At 46.0% G+C, this 18,346-nt stretch overlaps 1 protein-coding gene across 1 annotated transcript in view; it reads left to right on the forward strand.

Annotated features, from left to right (window-relative positions):
* rps6kal (ribosomal protein S6 kinase a, like) overlaps positions 1-13,145 on the forward strand; it is a 144,068-nt gene extending 130,923 nt beyond the window's left edge. The window contains exons 18-20 of the mRNA XM_046296269.1: positions 9,889-10,083; positions 11,875-12,015; positions 12,880-13,145. Coding sequence (XP_046152225.1) covers positions 9,889-10,083; positions 11,875-12,015; positions 12,880-13,005 — 462 coding nt within the window. The 3' untranslated portion in view covers positions 13,006-13,145. The remainder of the gene's footprint in view (positions 1-9,888; positions 10,084-11,874; positions 12,016-12,879) is intronic.
* The last annotated feature ends 5,201 nt before the right edge of the window (positions 13,146-18,346 follow it).

The following is an 18,346-nucleotide window of genomic DNA, read 5'->3' on the forward strand; positions in this document are numbered from 1 at the left end:
AGGAATGGTAAAGTTAGGGTTGACATTAGGAATGGTAAAGTTAGGGTTGGTTAGGAAGGGTAAAGTTAGGGTTGACATTAGGAAGGGTAAAGTTAGGGTTGACATTAGGAAGGGTAAAGTTAGGGTTGGGAATGGTAAAGTTAGGGTTGACATTAGGAAGGTAAAGTGGGTGGGTTAGGAAGGGTAAAGTTAGGGTTGACATTAGGAAGGGTAAAGTTAGGGTTGACATTAGGAAGGGTAAAGTTAGGGTTGACATTAGGAAGGGTAGGGTGACATTAGGAAGGAAGTTAGGGTTGACATTAGGAATGGTAAAGTTAGGGTTGACATTAGGAAGGTAAAGTTAGGGTTGACATTAGGAATGGTAAAGTGGGTGGGTTAGGAAGGGTAAAGTTAGGGTTGACATTAGGAAGGGTAAAGTTAGGGTTGACATTAGGAAGGGTAAAGTTAGGGTTGACATTAGGAAGGGTAAAGTTAGGGTTGGCATTAGGAAGGGTAAAGTTAGGGTTGACATTAGGAAGGGTAAAGTTAGGGTTGACATTAGGAAGGGTAAAGTTAGGGTTGGCATTAGGAAGGGTAAAGTTAGGGTTGACATTAGGAAGGGTAAAGTTAGGGTTGGCATTAGGAATGGTAAAGTTAGGGTTGACATTAGGAAGGGTAAAGTTAGGGTTAACATTAGGAAGGGTAAAGTGGGTGGGTTAGGAAGGGTAAAGTTAGGGTTGACATTAGGAAGTGTAAAGTTAGGGTTGACATTAGGAAGGGTAAAGTTAGGGTTGACATTAGGAATGGTAAAGTGGGTGGGTTAGGAAGGGTAAAGTTAGGGTTGACATTAGGAAGGGTAAAGTTAGGGTTGACATTAGGAAGGGTAAAGTGGGTGGGTTAGGAAGGGTAAAGTTAGGGTTGACATTAGGAAGGGTAAAGTTAGGGTTGACATTAGGAATGGTAAAGTTAGGGTTGGCATTAGGAAGGGTAAAGTTAGGGTTGACATTAGGAAGGGTAAAGTTAGGGTTGACATTAGGAAGGGTAAAGTGGGTGGGTTAGGAAGGGTAAAGTTAGGGTTGACATTAGGAAGGGTAAAGTTAGGGTTGACATTAGGAATGGTAAAGTTAGGGTTGACATTAGGAAGGGTAAAGTGGGTGGGTTAGGAAGGGTAAAGTTAGGGTTGGCATTAGGAAGGGTAAAGTTAGTGTTGACATTAGGAAGGGTAAAGTTAGGGTTGACATTAGGAATGGTAAAGTTAGGGTTGACATTAGGAAGGGTAAAGTTAGGGTTGACATTAGGAAGGGTAAAGTGGGTGGGTTAGGAAGGGTAAAGTTAGGGTTGGCATTAGGAATGGTAAAGTTAGGGTTGACATTAGGAAGGGTAAAGTTAGGGTTAACATTAGGAAGGGTAAAGTGGGTGGGTTAGGAAGGGTAAAGTTAGGGTTGACATTAGGAAGTGTAAAGTTAGGGTTGACATTAGGAAGGGTAAAGTTAGGGTTGACATTAGGAATGGTAAAGAGGAAGGGTAAAGTTAGGGTTGACATTAGGAAGGGTAAAGTTAGGGTTGACATTAGGAAGGGTAAAGTGGGTGGGTTAGGAAGGGTAAAGTTAGGGTTGACATTAGGAAGGGTAAAGTTTGGGTTGACATTAGGAATGGTAAAGTTAGGGTTGGCATTAGGAAGGGTAAAGTTAGGGTTGACATTAGGAAGGGTAAAGTTAGGGTTGACATTAGGAAGGGTAAAGTTAGGGTTGGCATTAGGAAGGGTAAAGTTAGGGTTGACATTAGGAAGGGTAAAGTTAGGGTTGACATTAGGAAGGGTAAAGTTAGGGTTGACATTAGGAAGGGTAAAGTGGGTGGGTTAGGAAGGGTAAAGTTAGGGTTGACATTAGGAATGGTAAAGTGGGTGGGTTAGGAAGGGTAAAGTTAGGGTTGACATTAGGAAGGTTAAAGTTAGGGTTGACATTAGGAAGGGTAAAGTTAGGGTTGGCATTAGGAAGGGTAAAGTTAGGGTTGACATTAGGAAAGGGTAAAGTTAGGGTTGGCATTAGGAAGGGTAAAGTTAGGGTTGGCATTAGGAAGGGTAAAGTTAGGGTTGACATTAGGAAGGGTAAAGTTAGGGTTGACATTAGGAAGGGTAAAGTTAGGGTTGGCATTAGGAAGGGTAAAGTTAGGGATGACATTAGGAATGGTAAAGTTAGGGTTGACATTAGGAAGGGTAAAGTGGGTGGGTTAGGAAGGGTAAAGTTAGGGTTGGCATTAGGAAGGGTAAAGTTAGTGTTGACATTAGGAAGGGTAAAGTTAGGGTTGACATTAGGAATGGTAAAGTTAGGGTTGACATTAGGAAGGGTAAAGTTAGGGTTGACATTAGGAATGGTAAAGTGGGTGGGTTAGGAAGGGTAAAGTTAGGGTTGACATTAGGAAGGTTAAAGTTAGGGTTGACATTAGGAAGGGTAAAGTTAGGGTTGGCATTAGGAAGGGTTTAGGGTTGACATTAGGAAGGGTAAAGTTAGGGTTGACATTAGGAAGGGTAAAGTTAGGGTTGGCATTAGGAAGGGTAAAGTGGGTGTTAGGAAGGGTAAAGTTGGGTTGGCATTAGGAATGGTAAAGTTAGGGTTGACATTAGGAAGGGTAAAGTTAGGGTTAACATTAGGAAGGGTAAAGTGGGTGGGTTAGGAAGGGTAAAGTTAGGGTTGACATTAGGAAGTGTAAAGTTAGGGTTGACATTAGGAAGGGTAAAGTTAGGGTTGACATTAGGAATGGTAAAGTGGGTGGGTTAGGAAGGGTAAAGTTAGGGTTGACATTAGGAAGGGTAAAGTTAGGGTTGACATTAGGAAGGGTAAAGTGGGTGGGTTAGGAAGGGTAAAGTTAGGGTTGAGGAAGTAAAGTTAGGGTTGACATTAGGAATGGTAAAGTTAGGGTTGACATTAGGAAGTAAAGTAGGGTTGACATTAGGAAGGGTAAAGTTAGGGTTGACATTAGGAAGGGTAAAGTTAGGGTTGACATTAGGAAGGGTAAAGTTAGGGTTGACATTAGGAAGGGTAAAGTTAGGGTTGACATTAGGAATGGTAAAGTTAGGGTTGACATTAGGAAGGGTAAAGTGGGTGGGTTAGGAAGGGTAAAGTTAGGGTTGGCATTAGGAAGGGTAAAGTTAGTGTTGACATTAGGAAGGGTAAAGTTAGGGTTGACATTAGGAAGGTAAAGTTAGGGTTGGCATTAGGAAGGGTAAAGTTAGGGTTGACATTAGGAAGGGTAAAGTTAGGGTTGACATTAGGAAGGGTAAAGTTAGGGTTGACATTAGGAAGGGTAAAGTGGGTGGGTTAGGAAGGGTAAAGTTAGGGTTGACATTAGGAATGGTAAAGTGGGTGGGTTAGGAAGGGTAAAGTTAGGGTTGACATTAGGAAGGTTAAAGTTAGGGTTGACATTAGGAAGGGTAAAGTTAGGGTTGACATTAGGAAGGGTAAAGTTAGGGTTGACATTAGGAAGGGTAAAGTTAGGGTTGGCATTAGGAAGGGTAAAGTTAGGGTTGGCATTAGGAAGGGTAAAGTTAGGGTTGACATTAGGAAGGGTAAAGTTAGGGTTGACATTAGGAAGGGTAAAGTTAGGGTTGGCATTAGGAAGGGTAAAGTTAGGGTTGACATTAGGAATGGTAAAGTTAGGGTTGACATTAGGAAGGGTAAAGTGGGTAGGAAGGGTAAAGTTAGGGTTGGCATTAGGAAGGGTAAAGTTAGTGTTGACATTAGGAAGGGTAAAGTTAGGGTTGACATTAGGAATGGTAAAGTTAGGGTTGACATTAGGAAGGGTAAAGTTAGGGTTGACATTAGGAAGGGTAAAGTGGGTGGGTTAGGAAGGGGTAAAGTTAGGGTTGACATTAGGAATGGTAAAGTTAGGGTTGACATTAGGAAGGGTAAAGTTAGGGTTAACATTAGGAAGGGTAAAGTGGGTGGGTTAGGAAGGGTAAAGTTAGGGTTGACATTAGGAAGGGTAAAGTTAGGGTTGACATTAGGAAGGGTAAAGTTAGGGTTGACATTAGGAATGGTAAAGTGGGTGGGTTAGGAAGGGTAAAGTTAGGGTTGACATTAGGAAGGGTAAAGTTAGGGTTGACATTAGTTAGGGTTGGCATTAGGAAGGGTAAAGTTAGGGTTGACATTAGGAAGGGTAAAGTTAGGGTGGGTTAGGAAGGGTAAAGTTAGGGTTGACATTAGGAAGGGTAAAGTTAGGGTTGACATTAGGAAGGGTAAAGTTAGGGTTGACATTAGGAAGGGTAAAGTGGGTGGGTTAGGAAGGGTAAAGTTAGGGTTGACATTAGGAAGGGTAAAGTTAGGGTTGACATTAGGAAGGGTAAAGTTAGGGTTGACATTAGGAATGGTAAAGTGGGTGGGTTAGGAAGGGTAAAGTTAGGGTTGACATTAGGAAGGGTAAAGTTAAAGGGTTGACATTAGGAAGGGTAAAGTTAGGGTTGACATTAGGAAGGGTAAAGTTAGGGTTGACATTAGGAAGAAAGTTAAAGTTAGGGTTGACATTAGGAAGGGTAAAGTTAGGGTTGACATTAGGAATGGTAAAGTTAGGGTTGACATTAGGAAGGGTAAAGTTAGGGTTGACATTAGGAAGGGTAAAGTTAGGGTTGACATTAGGAAGGGTAAAGTTAGGGTTGACATTAGGAAGGGTAAAGTTAGGGTTGACATTAGGAAGGGTAAAGTTAGGGTTGACATTAGGAAGGGTAAAGTTAGGGTTGACATTAGGAAGGGTAAAGTGGGTGGGTTAGGAAGGGTAAAGTTAGGGTTGGCATTAGGAATGGTAAAGTTAGGGTTGACATTAGGAAGGGTAAAGTTAGGGTTAACATTAGGAAGGGTAAAGTGGGTGGGTTAGGAAGGGTAAAGTTAGGGTTGACATTAGGAAGTGTAAAGTTAGGGTTGACATTAGGAAGGGTAAAGTTAGGGTTGACATTAGGAATGGTAAAGTGGGTGGGTTAGGAAGGGTAAAGTTAGGGTTGACATTAGGAAGGGTAAAGTTAGGGTTGACATTAGGAAGGGTAAAGTGGGTGGGTTAGGAAGGGTAAAGTTAGGGTTGACATTAGGAAGGGTAAAGTTAGGGTTGACATTAGGAATGGTAAAGTTAGGGTTGGCATTAGGAAGGGTAAAGTTAGGGTTGACATTAGGAAGGGTAAAGTTAGGGTTGACATTAGGAAGGGTAAAGTTAGGGTTGGCATTAGGAAGGGTAAAGTTAGGGTTGACATTAGGAAGGGTAAAGTTAGGGTTGACATTAGGAAGGGTAAAGTTAGGGTTGACATTAGGAAGGGTAAAGTGGGTGGGTTAGGAAGGGTAAAGTTAGGGTTGACATTAGGAATGGTAAAGTGGGTGGGTTAGGAAGGGTAAAGTTAGGGTTGACATTAGGAAGGTTAAAGTTAGGGTTGACATTAGGAAGGGTAAAGTTAGGGTTGGCATTAGGAAGGGTAAAGTTAGGGTTGACATTAGGAAAGGGTAAAGTTAGGGTTGGGGAAGGGTAAAGTTAGGGTTGGCATTAGGAAGGGTAAAGTTAGGGTTGACATTAGGAAGGGTAAAGTTAGGGTTGACATTAGGAAGGGTAAAGTTAGGGTTGGCATTAGGAAGGGTAAAGTTAGGGATGACATTAGGAATGGTAAAGTTAGGGTTGACATTAGGAAGGGTAAAGTGGGTGGGTTAGGAAGGGTAAAGTTAGGGTTGGCATTAGGAAGGGTAAAGTTAGTGTTGACATTAGGAAGGGTAAAGTTAGGGTTGACATTAGGAATGGTAAAGTTAGGGTTGACATTAGGAAGGGTAAAGTTAGGGTTGACATTAGGAATGGTAAAGTGGGTGGGTTAGGAAGGGTAAAGTTAGGGTTGACATTAGGAAGGTTAAAGTTAGGGTTGACATTAGGAAGGGTAAAGTTAGGGTTGGCATTAGGAAGGGTAAAGTTAGGGTTGACATTAGGAAGGGTAAAGTTAGGGTTGGCATTAGGAAGGGTAAAGTTAGGGTTGGCATTAGGAAGGGTAAAGTGGGTGGGTTAGGAAGGGTAAAGTTAGGGTTGGCATTAGGAATGGTAAAGTTAGGGTTGACATTAGGAAGGGTAAAGTTAGGGTTAACATTAGGAAGGGTAAAGTGGGTGGGTTAGGAAGGGTAAAGTTAGGGTTGACATTAGGAAGTGTAAAGTTAGGGTTGACATTAGGAAGGGTAAAGTTAGGGTTGACATTAGGAATGGTAAAGTGGGTGGGTTAGGAAGGGTAAAGTTAGGGTTGACATTAGGAAGGGTAAAGTTAGGGTTGACATTAGGAAGGGTAAAGTGGGTGGGTTAGGAAGGGTAAAGTTAGGGTTGACATTAGGAAGGGTAAAGTTAGGGTTGACATTAGGAATGGTAAAGTTAGGGTTGGCATTAGGAAGGGTAAAGTTAGGGTTGACATTAGGAAGGGTAAAGTTAGGGTTGACATTAGGAAGGGTAAAGTGGGTGGGTTAGGAAGGGTAAAGTTAGGGTTGACATTAGGAAGGGTAAAGTTAGGGTTGACATTAGGAAGGGTAAAGTTAGGGTTGACATTAGGAAGGGTAAAGTTTGGGTTAGGAAGGGTAAAGTTAGGGTTGGCATTAGGAAGGGTAAAGTTAGGGTTAGGAAGGGTATTAGGAATTAGGAATGGTAAAGTTAGGGTTGGCATTAGGAAGGGTAAAGTTAGGGTTGACATTAGGAAGGGTAAAGTTAGGGTTGACATTAGGAAGGGTAAAGTTAGGGTTGTCATTAGGAAGGGTAAAGTGGGTGGGTTAGGAAGGGTAAAGTTAGGGTTGACATTAGGAATGGTAAAGTGGGTGGGTTAGGAAGGGTAAAGTTAGGGTTGACATTAGGAAGGTTAAAGTTAGGGTTGACATTAGGAAGGGTAAAGTTAGGGTTGGCATTAGGAAGGGTAAAGTTAGGGTTGACATTAGGAAGGGTAAAGTTAGGGTTGGCATTAGGAAGGGTAAAGTTAGGGTTGGCATTAGGAAGGGTAAAGTTAGGGTTGACATTAGGAAGGGTAAATTTAGGGTTGACATTAGGAAGGGTAAAGTTAGGGTTGGCATTAGGAAGGGTAAAGTTAGGGTTGACATTAGGAATGGTAAAGTTAGGGTTGACATTAGGAAGGGTAAAGTGGGTGGGTTAGGAAGGGTAAAGTTAGGGTTGGCATTAGGAAGGGTAAAGTTAGTGTTGACATTAGGAAGGGTAAAGTTAGGGTTGACATTAGGAATGGTAAAGTTAGGGTTGACATTAGGAAGGGTAAAGTTAGGGTTGACATTAGGAAGGGTAAAGTGGGTGGGTTAGGAAGGGTAAAGTTAGGGTTGGCATTAGGAATGGTAAAGTTAGGGTTGACATTAGGAAGGGTAAAGTTAGGGTTAACATTAGGAAGGGTAAAGTGGGTGGGTTAGGAAGGGTAAAGTTAGAGTTGACATTAGGAAGTGTAAAGTTAGGGTTGACATTAGGAAGGGTAAAGTTAGGGTTGACATTAGGAATGGTAAAGTGGGTGGGTTAGGAAGGGTAAAGTTAGGGTTGACATTAGGAAGGGTAAAGTTAGGGTTGACATTAGGAATGGTAAAGTTAGGGTTGGCATTAGGAAGGGTAAAGTTAGGGTTGACATTAGGAAGGGTAAAGTTAGGGTTGACATTAGGAAGGGTAAAGTTAGGGTTGACATTAGGAAGGGTAAAGTGGGTGGGTTAGGAAGGGTAAAGTTAGGGTTGACATTAGGAATGGTAAAGTGGGTGGGTTAGGAAGGGTAAAGTTAGGGTTGACATTAGGAAGGTTAAAGTTAGGGTTGACATTAGGAAGGGTAAAGTTAGGGTTGGCATTAGGAAGGGTAAAGTTAGGGTTGGCATTAGGAAGGGTAAAGTTAGGGTTGACATTAGGAATGGTAAAGTGGGTGGGTTAGGAAGGGTAAAGTTAGGGTTGACATTAGGAAGGGTAAAGTTAGGGTTGACATTAGGAAGGGTAAAGTTAGGGTTGACATTAGGAAGGGTAAAGTTAGGGTTGACATTAGGAAGGGTAAAGTTAGGGTTGACATTAGGAAGGGTAAAGTTAGGGTTGACATTAGGAAGGGTAAAGTTAGGGTTAGGAAGGGTAAAGTTAGACATTAGGGTTGATTAATGGTGAAAGTTAGGGTTGACATTAGGAAGGGTAAAGTTAAACATTAGGAAGGGTAAAGTGGGTGGGTTAGGAAGGGTAAAGTTAGAGTTGACATTAGGAAGGGTAAAGTTAGGGTTGACATTAGGAAGGGTAAAGTTAGGGTTGGCATTAGGAAGGGTAAAGTTAGGGTTGACATTAGGAAGGGTAAAGTTAGGGTTGACATTAGGAAGGGTAAAGTGGGTGGGTTAGGAAGGGTAAAGTTAGGGTTGACATTAGGAAGGGAATAAAGTTAGGGTTGACATTAGGAAGGGTAAGGGGTTGACATTAGGAAGGGTAAAGTTAGGGTTGACATTAGGAAGGGTAAAGTTAGGGTTGACATTAGGAAGGGTAAAGTTAGGGTTGAAGGGTAAAGTTAGGGTTGACATTAGGAAGGGTAAAGTGGGTGGGTTAGGAAGGGTAAAGTTAGGGTTGACATTAGGAATGGTAAAGTGGGTGGACATTAGGAAGGGTAAAGTTAGGGTTGACATTAGGAAGGGTAAAGTTAGGGTTGACATTAGGAAGGGTAAAGTTAGGGTTGACATTAGGAAGGGTAAAGTTAGGGTTGGCATTAGGAAGGGTAAGTTAGGGTTGACATTAGGAATGGTAAAGTTAGGGTTGACATTAGGAAGGGTAAAGTTAGGGTTGACATTAGGAAGGGTAAAGTTAGGGTTGACATTAAGGGTAAGGGTTGACATTAGGAAGGGTAAAGTAGGGTTGACATTAGGAAGGGTAAAGTTAGGGTTGGCATTAGGAAGGGTAAAGTTAGGGTTGACATTAGGAAGGGTAAAGTTAGGGTTGACATTAGGAATGGTAAAGTTAGGGTTGACATTAGGAAGGGTAAAGTTAGGGTTGGCATTAGGAATGGTAAAGTTAGGGTTGACATTAGGAAGGGTAAAGTTAGGGTTGACATTAGGAAGGGTAAAGTGGGTGGGTTAGGAAGGGTAAAGTTAGGGTTTACATTAGGAAGGGTAAAGTAGGTGGGTTAGGAAGGGTAAAGTTAGGGTTTACATTAGGAAGGGTAAAGTGGGTGGGTTAGGAATGGTAAAGTTAGGGTTGGCATTAGGAATGGTAAAGTTAGGGTTGACATTAGGAAGGTGAAGTTAGTTGGTTTAGGGTTAGGAAGGTGAAGTTAGGGTTGTCATTAGGAAGGTGAAGTTAGTTGGTTTAGGGTTAGGAAGGTGAAGTTAGTTGGTTTAGGGTTAGGAAGGTGAAGTTAGTTGGTTTAGGGTTAGGAAGGTGAAGTTAGGGTTTAGGGTTAGGAAGGTGAAGTTAGTTGGTTTAGGGTTAGGAAGGTGAAGTTAGTTGGTTTAGGGTTAGGAAGGTGAAGTTAGTTGGTTTAGGGTTAGGAAGGTGAAGTTAGGGTTGGCATTAGGAAGGTGAAGTTAGTTGGTTTAGGGTTAGGGAGGTGAAGTTAGTTGGTTTAGGGTTAGGAAGGTGAAGCTAGTTGGTTTAGGGTTATGATTGTGAAGTTAGTTGGTTTAGGGTTAGGAAGGTGAAGTTAGATGGTTCAGGGTTAGGAAGGTGAAGTTAGTTGGTTTAGGGTTAGGATTGTGAAGTTAGGGTTGACATTAGGAAGGTGAAGTTAGATGGTTTAGGGTTAGGATTGTGAAGTTAGGGTTGACATTAGGAAGGTGAAGTTAGATGGTTTAGGGTTAGGATTGTGAAGTTAAGCAATCTGAGTGTTCTCTAGCCCCTTACCTGTACTGAGTTTGTGTGTGTTGTATTTTGCTGTTTGTGTTTCTCTGGATGTGACTCTCTCTGTGTATGTATTTCTGGGTGTAGGTGTTGATGCGTCAGGGTTATGATGCTGCCTGTGATATCTGGAGTCTTGGAGTGTTGTTATACACCATGTTAGCAGGATACACACCCTTCGCTAACGGCCCCAAGGACACACCTGAAGAGATCCTGTTGAGGATGGGGTCAGGGAAGTTCTCTCTGAGTGGTGGGAACTGGGACATGGTGTCTGACAGCTCCAAGGTAACACACTGTTATCTAGCATGCTGCTCCAAGGTACACACTGTTATCTAGCATGCTGCTCCAAGGTACACACTGTTATCTAGGGTTAGGGTTAGTGTCTCTAGGACCTGTTATCTAGCATGCTGCTCCAAGGTAACACACTGTTATCTAGGGTTAGGGTTAGTGTCTCTAGGACCTGTTATCTAGCCTGCTGCTCCAAGGTACACACTGTTATCTAGCCTGCTGCTCCAAGGTAACACACTGTTATCTAGGGTTAGGGTTAGTGTCTCTAGGACCTGTTATCTAGCCTGCTGCTCCAAGGTACACACTGTTATCTACGGTTAGGGTTAGTGTCTCTAGGACCTGTTATCTAGCCTGCTGCTCCAAGGTACACACTGTTATCTAGGGTTAGGGTTAGTGTCTCTAGGACCTGTTATCTAGCATGCTGCTCCAAGGTACACACTGTTATCTAGGGTTAGGGTTAGTGTCTCTAGGACCTGTTATCTAGCCTGCTGCTCCAAGGTACACACTGTTATCTAGGGTTAGGGTTAGTGTGTCTAGGACCTGTTATCTAGCCTGCTGCTCCAAGGTACACACTGTTATCTAGCCTGCTGCTCCAAGGTACACACTGTTATCTAGGGTTAGGGTTAGTGTCTCTAGGACCTGTTATCTAGGGTTAGGGTTAGTGTCTCTAGGACCTGTTATCTAGGGTTAGGGTTAGTGTCTCTAGGACCTGTTATCTAGCATGCTGCTCCAAGGTACACACTGTTATCTAGGGTTAGGGTTAGTGTCTCTAGGACCTGTTATCTAGCATGCTGCTCCAAGGTACACACTGTTATCTAGCATGCTGCTCCAAGGTACACACTGTTATCTAGCCTGCTGCTCCAAGGTACACACTGTTATCTAGGGTTAGGGTTAGTGTCTCTAGGACCTGTTATCTAGCATGCTGCTCCAAGGTACACACTGTTATCTAGGGTTAGGGTTAGTGTCTCTAGGACCTGTTATCTAGCATGCTGCTCCAAGGTACACACTGTTATCTAGCATGCTGCTCCAAGGTACACACTGTTATCTAGCCTGCTGCTCCAAGGTACACACTGTTATCTAGGGTTAGGGTTAGTGTCTCTAGGACCTGTTATCTAGCCTGCTGCTCCAAGGTACACACTGTTATCTAGCATGCTGCTCCAAGGTACACACTGTTATCTAGCCTGCTGCTCCAAGGTACACACTGTTATCTAGGGTTAGGGTTAGTGTCTCTAGGACCTGTTATCTAGCCTGCTGCTCCAAGGTACACACTGTTATCTAGGGTTAGGGTTAGTGTCTCTAGGACCTGTTATCTAGCCTGCTGCTCCAAGGTACACACTGTTATCTAGCATGCTGCTCCAAGGTACACACTGTTATCTAGCATGCTGCTCCAAGGTACACACTGTTATCTAGCATGCTGCTCCAAGGTACACACTGTTATCTAGCATGCTGCTCCAAGGTACACACTGTTATCTAGCATGCTGCTCCAAGGTACACACTGTTATCTAGCATGCTGCTCCAAGGTACACACTGTTATCTAGCATGCTGCTCCAAGGTACACACTGTTATCTAGCATGCTGCTCCAAGGTACACACTGTTATCTAGGGTTAGTGTCTCTAGGACCTGTTATCTAGCATGCTGCTTGTTGACCAGTCTGTTGTGTGTCTCTAGGACCTGTTATCTAGCATGCTGCTTGTTGACCAGTCTGTTGTTGTGTCTCTAGGACCTGTTATCTAGCATGCTGCTTGTTGACCAGTCTGTTGTTGTGTTTGTGTTTGTCCGTGTCTCTAGGACCTCCTCTCTAAGATGCTTCATGTTGATCCTCACCAGCGTTATTCAGCTGAACAGGTCCTGAAACACGCCTGGATCACGCAACGGGACACGTTACCACACTTCCAGCTCGCACGCCACGATGCACCACACCTCGTTAAGGTAACACACACCACAACGCACCACACCTCGTTAAGGTAACACACACCACAACGCACCACACCTCGTTAAGGTAACACACACCACAACGTACCACACCTCGTTAAGGTAACACACATCACAATGCACCACACCTCGTTAAGGTAACACACACCACAATGCACCACACCTCGTTAAGGTAACACACACCACAATGCACCACACCTCGTTAAGGTAACACACACCACAATGCACCACACCTCGTTAAGGTAACACACACCACAATGCACCACACCTCGTTAAGGTAACACACACCACAATGCACCACACCTCGTTAAGGTAACACACACCACAATGCACCACACCTCGTTAAGGAAACACACACCACAATGCACCACACCTTGTTAAGGAAACACACACCACACCTCGTTAAGGCACACACACCTCGTTAAGGTAACACACACCTCGTTAAGGTAACACACACCTCGTTAAGGTAACACACACCACAATGCACCACACCTCGTTAAGGTAACACACACCACAATGCACCACACCTCGTTAAGGTAACACAGACCACAATGCACCACACCTCGTTAAGGTAACACACACCTCGTTAGGGTAAAACACACCACAATGCACCACACCTCGTTAAGGAAACACACACCACAACGCACCACACCTCGTTAAGGTAACACACACACCATGGTGCCTGATGGTCAACCCCTTTAGCCAGGTAGCTACGGTGCTTGACTGTCAACCATAGTCTTTAAGCGGAGGGGCCCAGAGGCAGTTTACCAATGCACCCTGTGTGTGTGTGTTTTGGAGAGGTGACAGCAGAGAGAACTGCTATCAACTAAATGATCCTGTGTTTGTGTGTTTCCTGTGTAGGGAGCGATGGCAGCTACCTACTCTGCTCTGGGTCATAAGACGTGTCAGCCAGTTCTGGAGCCAGTAGCTGCTTCTAGCCTGGCACAGAGACGCAACATGAAGAAACTCACCTCTATTGACATGTAACACACACACCTCGGCCCCAGCCTCCCACGGCCCCAGCCCGTCTCCCCTCGGCCCCAACCTTCCCCAGCCCGTCTCCCTCGGCCCCAGCCCGTCTCCCCTCTGCCCCAACCCGTCTCCCCTCGGCCCCAACCCGTCTCCCCTCGGCCCCAGCCCGTCTCCCCTCGGCCCCAACCCGTCTCCCCTCGGCCCCAACCCGTCTCCCCTCGGCCCCAACCCGTCTCCCCAGCCTGCCCCAACCCGTCTCCCCCGGCCCAAGCCTGCCCCAGCCCGTCTCCCCTCTGCCCCAACCCGTCTCCCCTCTGCCCCAACCCGTCTCCTCTCGTCCCCAGCCCGTCTCCCCTCGGCCCCAACCTTCCCCAACCTGTCTCCCCTCGGCCCCAACCCGTCTCCCCTCGGCCCCAACCCGTCTCCCCTCGGCCCCAACCCGTCTCCCCAGCCTGCCCCAACCCGTCTCCCCCGGCCCCAGCCTGCCCCAACCCGTCTCCCCTCGGCCCCAACCCGTCTCCCCTCGGCCCCAGCCTTCCCCAACCCGTCTCCCCTCGGCCCCAACCCGTCTCCCCAGCCTGCCCCAACCCATCTCCCCCGGCCCCAGCCTGCCCCAACCCGTCTCCCCCCGGCCCCAGCCTGCCCCAGCCCGTCTCCCCTCTGCCCCAACCCGTCTCCCTCGGCCCCAACCCGTCTCCCCTCGGCCCCAACCCGTCTCCCCTCGGCCCCAACCCGTCTCCCCTCGGCCCCAACCCGTCTCCCCTCGGCCCCAGCCTTCCCCAACCCGTCTCCCTCGGCCCCAGCCTTCCCCAACCCGTCTCCCCTCGGCCCCCCTCGCCCCCAGCCTCCCCAACCCGTCCCCTCGGCCCCAGCCCGTCTCCCCTCGGCCCCAACCCGTCTCCCCTCGGCCCCAACCCGTCTCCCCTCGGCCCCAACCCGTCTCCCCTCGGCCCCAACCCGTCTCCCCTCGGCCCCAGCCCGTCTCCCCTCGGCCCCAACCCGTCTCCCCTCGGCCCCAACCCGTCTCCCCCGGCCCCAACCCGTCTCCCCTCGGCCCCAACCCGTCTCCCCTCGGCCCCAACCCGTCCCCCCTCGGCCCCAACCCGTCTCCCCTCGGCCCCAACCCGTTCCAGCTGAGAGTCCCACTCTGATGGTTTCATTTCTCCCCTCTGTCACATGCTCTCTCTCTTTCTCTCTTTGTCTCTCTTAGAGGAAGACAAGCACCAGCTGATACTGTAGTTCACTGTGATAGGTCGATCCTAATCTACTTAACTAAACTGTGCACCCCCACTCTTCTCTCATCTCTTTTCTTCCCTTCATTATGTTCTCCACTGCTCTCTCTCTCTCTGTCTCTCTCTCTCTGCGTCTCTCTCTCTCTCTGCGTCTCTCTCTCTACGTCTCTCTCTCTGCGTCTCTCTCTCTCTGCGTCTCTCTCTCTCTCTCTCTCTCTCTCTCGTCTCTCTCTCTCTCTCTCTCTCTGCGTCTCTCTCTCTCTCTCTGCGTCTCTCTCTCTACGTCTCTCTCTCTCTCTCTCTCTCTCTCTCTCTCTCTCTCGTCTCTCTCTCGTCTCTCTCTCTCGTCTCTCTCTCTCTCTCGTCTCTCTCTCTCTCTCTCTCTGCGTCTCTCTCTCTCTCTCTCTCTCTCGTCTCTCTCTCTCTCTCTCGTCTCTCTCTCTCTCTCTCTCTCTCTCTCTCTCTCTCTCTCTCTCTCTCGTCTCTCTCTCTCTCTGCGTCTCTCTCTCTCTCTCTCGTCTCTCTCTCTGCATCTCTCTCTCTCTCTCGTCTCTCTCTCTCTCTGCGTCTCTCTCTCTCTGTATCTCTCTCTCTCTCTCTCTGCGTCTCTCTCTGCGTCTCTCTCTGCGTCTCTCTCTCTCTCTCTCTCTCTCTCTCTCTCTCTCTGCGTCTCTATCTCTCTCTCTCACTCTGCATCTCTCTCTCTCTCTCTCTGCGTCTCTCTCTCTCTCTCTCTCTCTCTCTCTGTATCTCTCTCTCTCTCTCTCTCTGTGTCTCTCTCTCTCTCTCTCTCTCTCTCTCTCTCTCCCTTCTCTATCTCAGTCTTCCTTCTCTATCTCAGTCTCTCCTCTCTCTGTCTCCCTCTCCTCTGTAGGCTGACTACATACAGTACTCCAGCATCAGAAAAGCCTGCCAACTCTCTGTTCTGACACACACACTTCCTCTTTGTCTCAACCGATTTGTCTCAACCGATTTGTCTGTCTGATCCCTAACTGTAACTGTGATGATCATGAAGATAGACTCTGTCTGATCTGTGACTGTGACCGTGAAGGTAGAAAAGCAAACAAGCATCCTGTGCATAAAAACAACAACTGGTCAATGAGGAGGAGATGATGGTGGTACTGTTGGGTTATTGAGGGGGGTGAGACGTGGGAAGGAGAGTGTCTGTCTGTGGGAAGAGACCTACAGAGAAGCTGATTTACAAAACAGATCATTTCTATGACTCTTTTAGACATTGTGGAAATTGTACCATATTGTATTTATTTCATTTATAAAATTATATTTTTCTTTCAAGTTCTGTATATATTGCCATTAAAGATCATTATTGCCATGGGTCCTCTGTTGATGTGTTTAACCTTCCTGTGTGTCTGTACTGTGTGTGTTAAAGGAGCTACAGTGCCTTCAGAAAGTATTCATAGCCCTTGACCTAATCCACATTTTTGTTGTTACAGCCTGAATTCAAAATGGATTAAATATATTTTTCTCACCCATCTACACAAAATATAATGACAGTGAACACATGTTTTGAGAATTGTTTGCGTATTTATTGAAAATGAAATAGATAAATAGCTATTTTACGTAAGTATTCACACCCTGAGTCAATACATATTAGAATCCCCTTTGGCAGTGATTACAACAGTGAGTCGTTCTGATATTTGCACATGATTCTTTTTTAAATTCTTCAAGCTCTGTCAAGTTGGTTGTTGATCATTACTAGACAGTCATTTTCAAATCAATTTGTCAAAACTGTAGGCCCCATAGGAACATTCGATGTCGTTTTACTAAGCAACTCCTTGGGTTTTAGGTTATTGTCCTGCTGAAATCTAAATTAATCTCCCAGTGTTTGTTGGAAAGCAGACTGAACCATGTATTCCTAAACTATTTTACCTGTGCTTAGCCCTATTCCATTTATTTTTACAAATAAAACTCCCTGCCAAAGGCAAGCATACCCATAACATGATTCAGCCACCACCATGCTTGAAAATATAAGTGTCGGTGTTGTTGGATTTGCCAGAAACATAACGCTTTGAATTCAGGACATTAAGTATATTTTCTTTGACACATTTGAGCAGTTTTACTTCAGTGCCTTATTGCAAACAGGATGCATGTTTTGGAATATTTGTATTCTGTACAGGCTTCCTTTTTCAATTTGTCATTTAGGTTAGTATTGTGGAGTAACTACAATATATATACTCAGCAAAATAAGACAGTCAGTATCTGGTGTGGCCACCAGCTGCATTAAGAACTGCAGTGCATCTCCTCGTGGACTGCACCAAATTTGCCAGTTCTTTGCTGTGAAATGTTACCCCACTCTTCCACCAAGGCACCTGCAAGTTCCCAAACATTTCTGGGGGGAATGGCCCTAGCCCTCACCCTCAGATCCAACAGGTCCCAGACTTGCTCAACAGGATTGAGATCCGGGCTGTTCGCTGGCCATGGCAGAACACTGACATTCCTGTTTTGATAGTGCTGTTAAGAAGGTAGAAACTAGGGCCTGTAGGACCTGCCTTGTTGACAGTGTTGTTAAGAAGGTAGAAACTAGGACCTGCCTTGTTGATAGTGTTGTTAAGAAGGTAGAAACTAGGGCCTGTAGGACCTGCCTTGTTGACAGTGTTGTTAAGAAGGTAGAAACTAGGACCTGCCTGGTTGATAGTGTTGTTAAGAAGGTAGAAACCACCACCACTTGCTGTACCAGCTTTACCACCACCACTTGCTCTACCAGCTCTACCACCATCACTGGCTCTACCACCACCACTAGCTCTACTAGCTCTACCACAACTAGTTCTACCTCCACCACCACTACTACCTCTACCACCACCTCCACCACTAGGTCTACCTCCACCACCACTGGCTCTACCACCACTAGCTCTACCTCCACTAGCTCTACCTCCACCATCACTAGCTCTACCACCACTAGCTCTACTGCCACCACCACTAGCTCTACCACCACCACTAGCTCTACTGCCACCACCACTAGCTCTCCCACCACCACTACTAGCTCTCCCACCACCACTAGCTCTACCTGCACCAACTCTAGCTCTTCCGCCACCACAATGTCCCTGTCTGGTGACATCTGCTCTAGGTTCATATTACTAAGGTGTGTTGCTGTGAACACCACTAACTCTACCACCACTTCTAGATTTTCCACCACTAGCTCTACCACCATCACCACCACTAGCTCTACTAGCTCTACCATCACCACTAGCTCTACCCCCACCACAGGCTCTACCACTAGCTCTACTAGCTCTACTACCACCAATACCTCTACCACCACTAGCCCTACCACCCCTAGCCCTACCACCACTAGCTCTACTGGATCTACCACTACTAGCTCTACTGGATCTACCACCACTAGCTTTACTACCACCACTAGCTCTACCACCACCACTAGCTCTACCATCACCACTAGCTCTACCCCCACCACAGGCTCTACCACTAGCTCTACTAGCTCTACTACCACCAATACCTCTACCACCACTAGCCCTACCACCCCTAGCCCTACCACCACTAGCTTTACTATCACCACTAGCTCTACTGGATCTACCACTACTAGCTCTACTGGATCTACCACCACTAGCTTTACTACCACCACTAGCTCTACCACCACTAGCTTTACTACCACCAATAGCTTTACTATCACCACTAGCTTTACTATCACCACTAGCTCTACCACCACTAGCTCTACTAGATCTACCACCACTAGCTCTACTGGATCTACCACCACTAGCTCTACCACCACCACTAGCTCTACTGGATCTACCACCACTAGCTCTACTGGATCTACCACCACTAGCTTTACTACCACCACTAGCTTTACTACCACCACTAGCTTTACTACCACCACTAGCTCTACTACCACCACTAGCTCTACCACCACCACTAGCTTTACTACCACCACTAGCTCTACCACCACCACTAGCTCTACTGGAACTACCACCACTAGCTTTACTACCACCACTAGCTCTACTGGATCTACCACCACTAGCTCTACCACCACCACTAGCTCTACTGGATCTACCACCACTAGCTTTACTACCACCACTAGCTTTACTACCACCACTAGCTTTACTACCACCACTAGCTTTACTATCACCACTAGCTTTACTACCACCACTAGCTCTACT

Source organism: Oncorhynchus gorbuscha, linkage group LG13, assembly GCF_021184085.1.
Source record: "Oncorhynchus gorbuscha isolate QuinsamMale2020 ecotype Even-year linkage group LG13, OgorEven_v1.0, whole genome shotgun sequence".
Classification (NCBI taxonomy): Eukaryota; Metazoa; Chordata; class Actinopteri; order Salmoniformes; family Salmonidae; genus Oncorhynchus; species Oncorhynchus gorbuscha.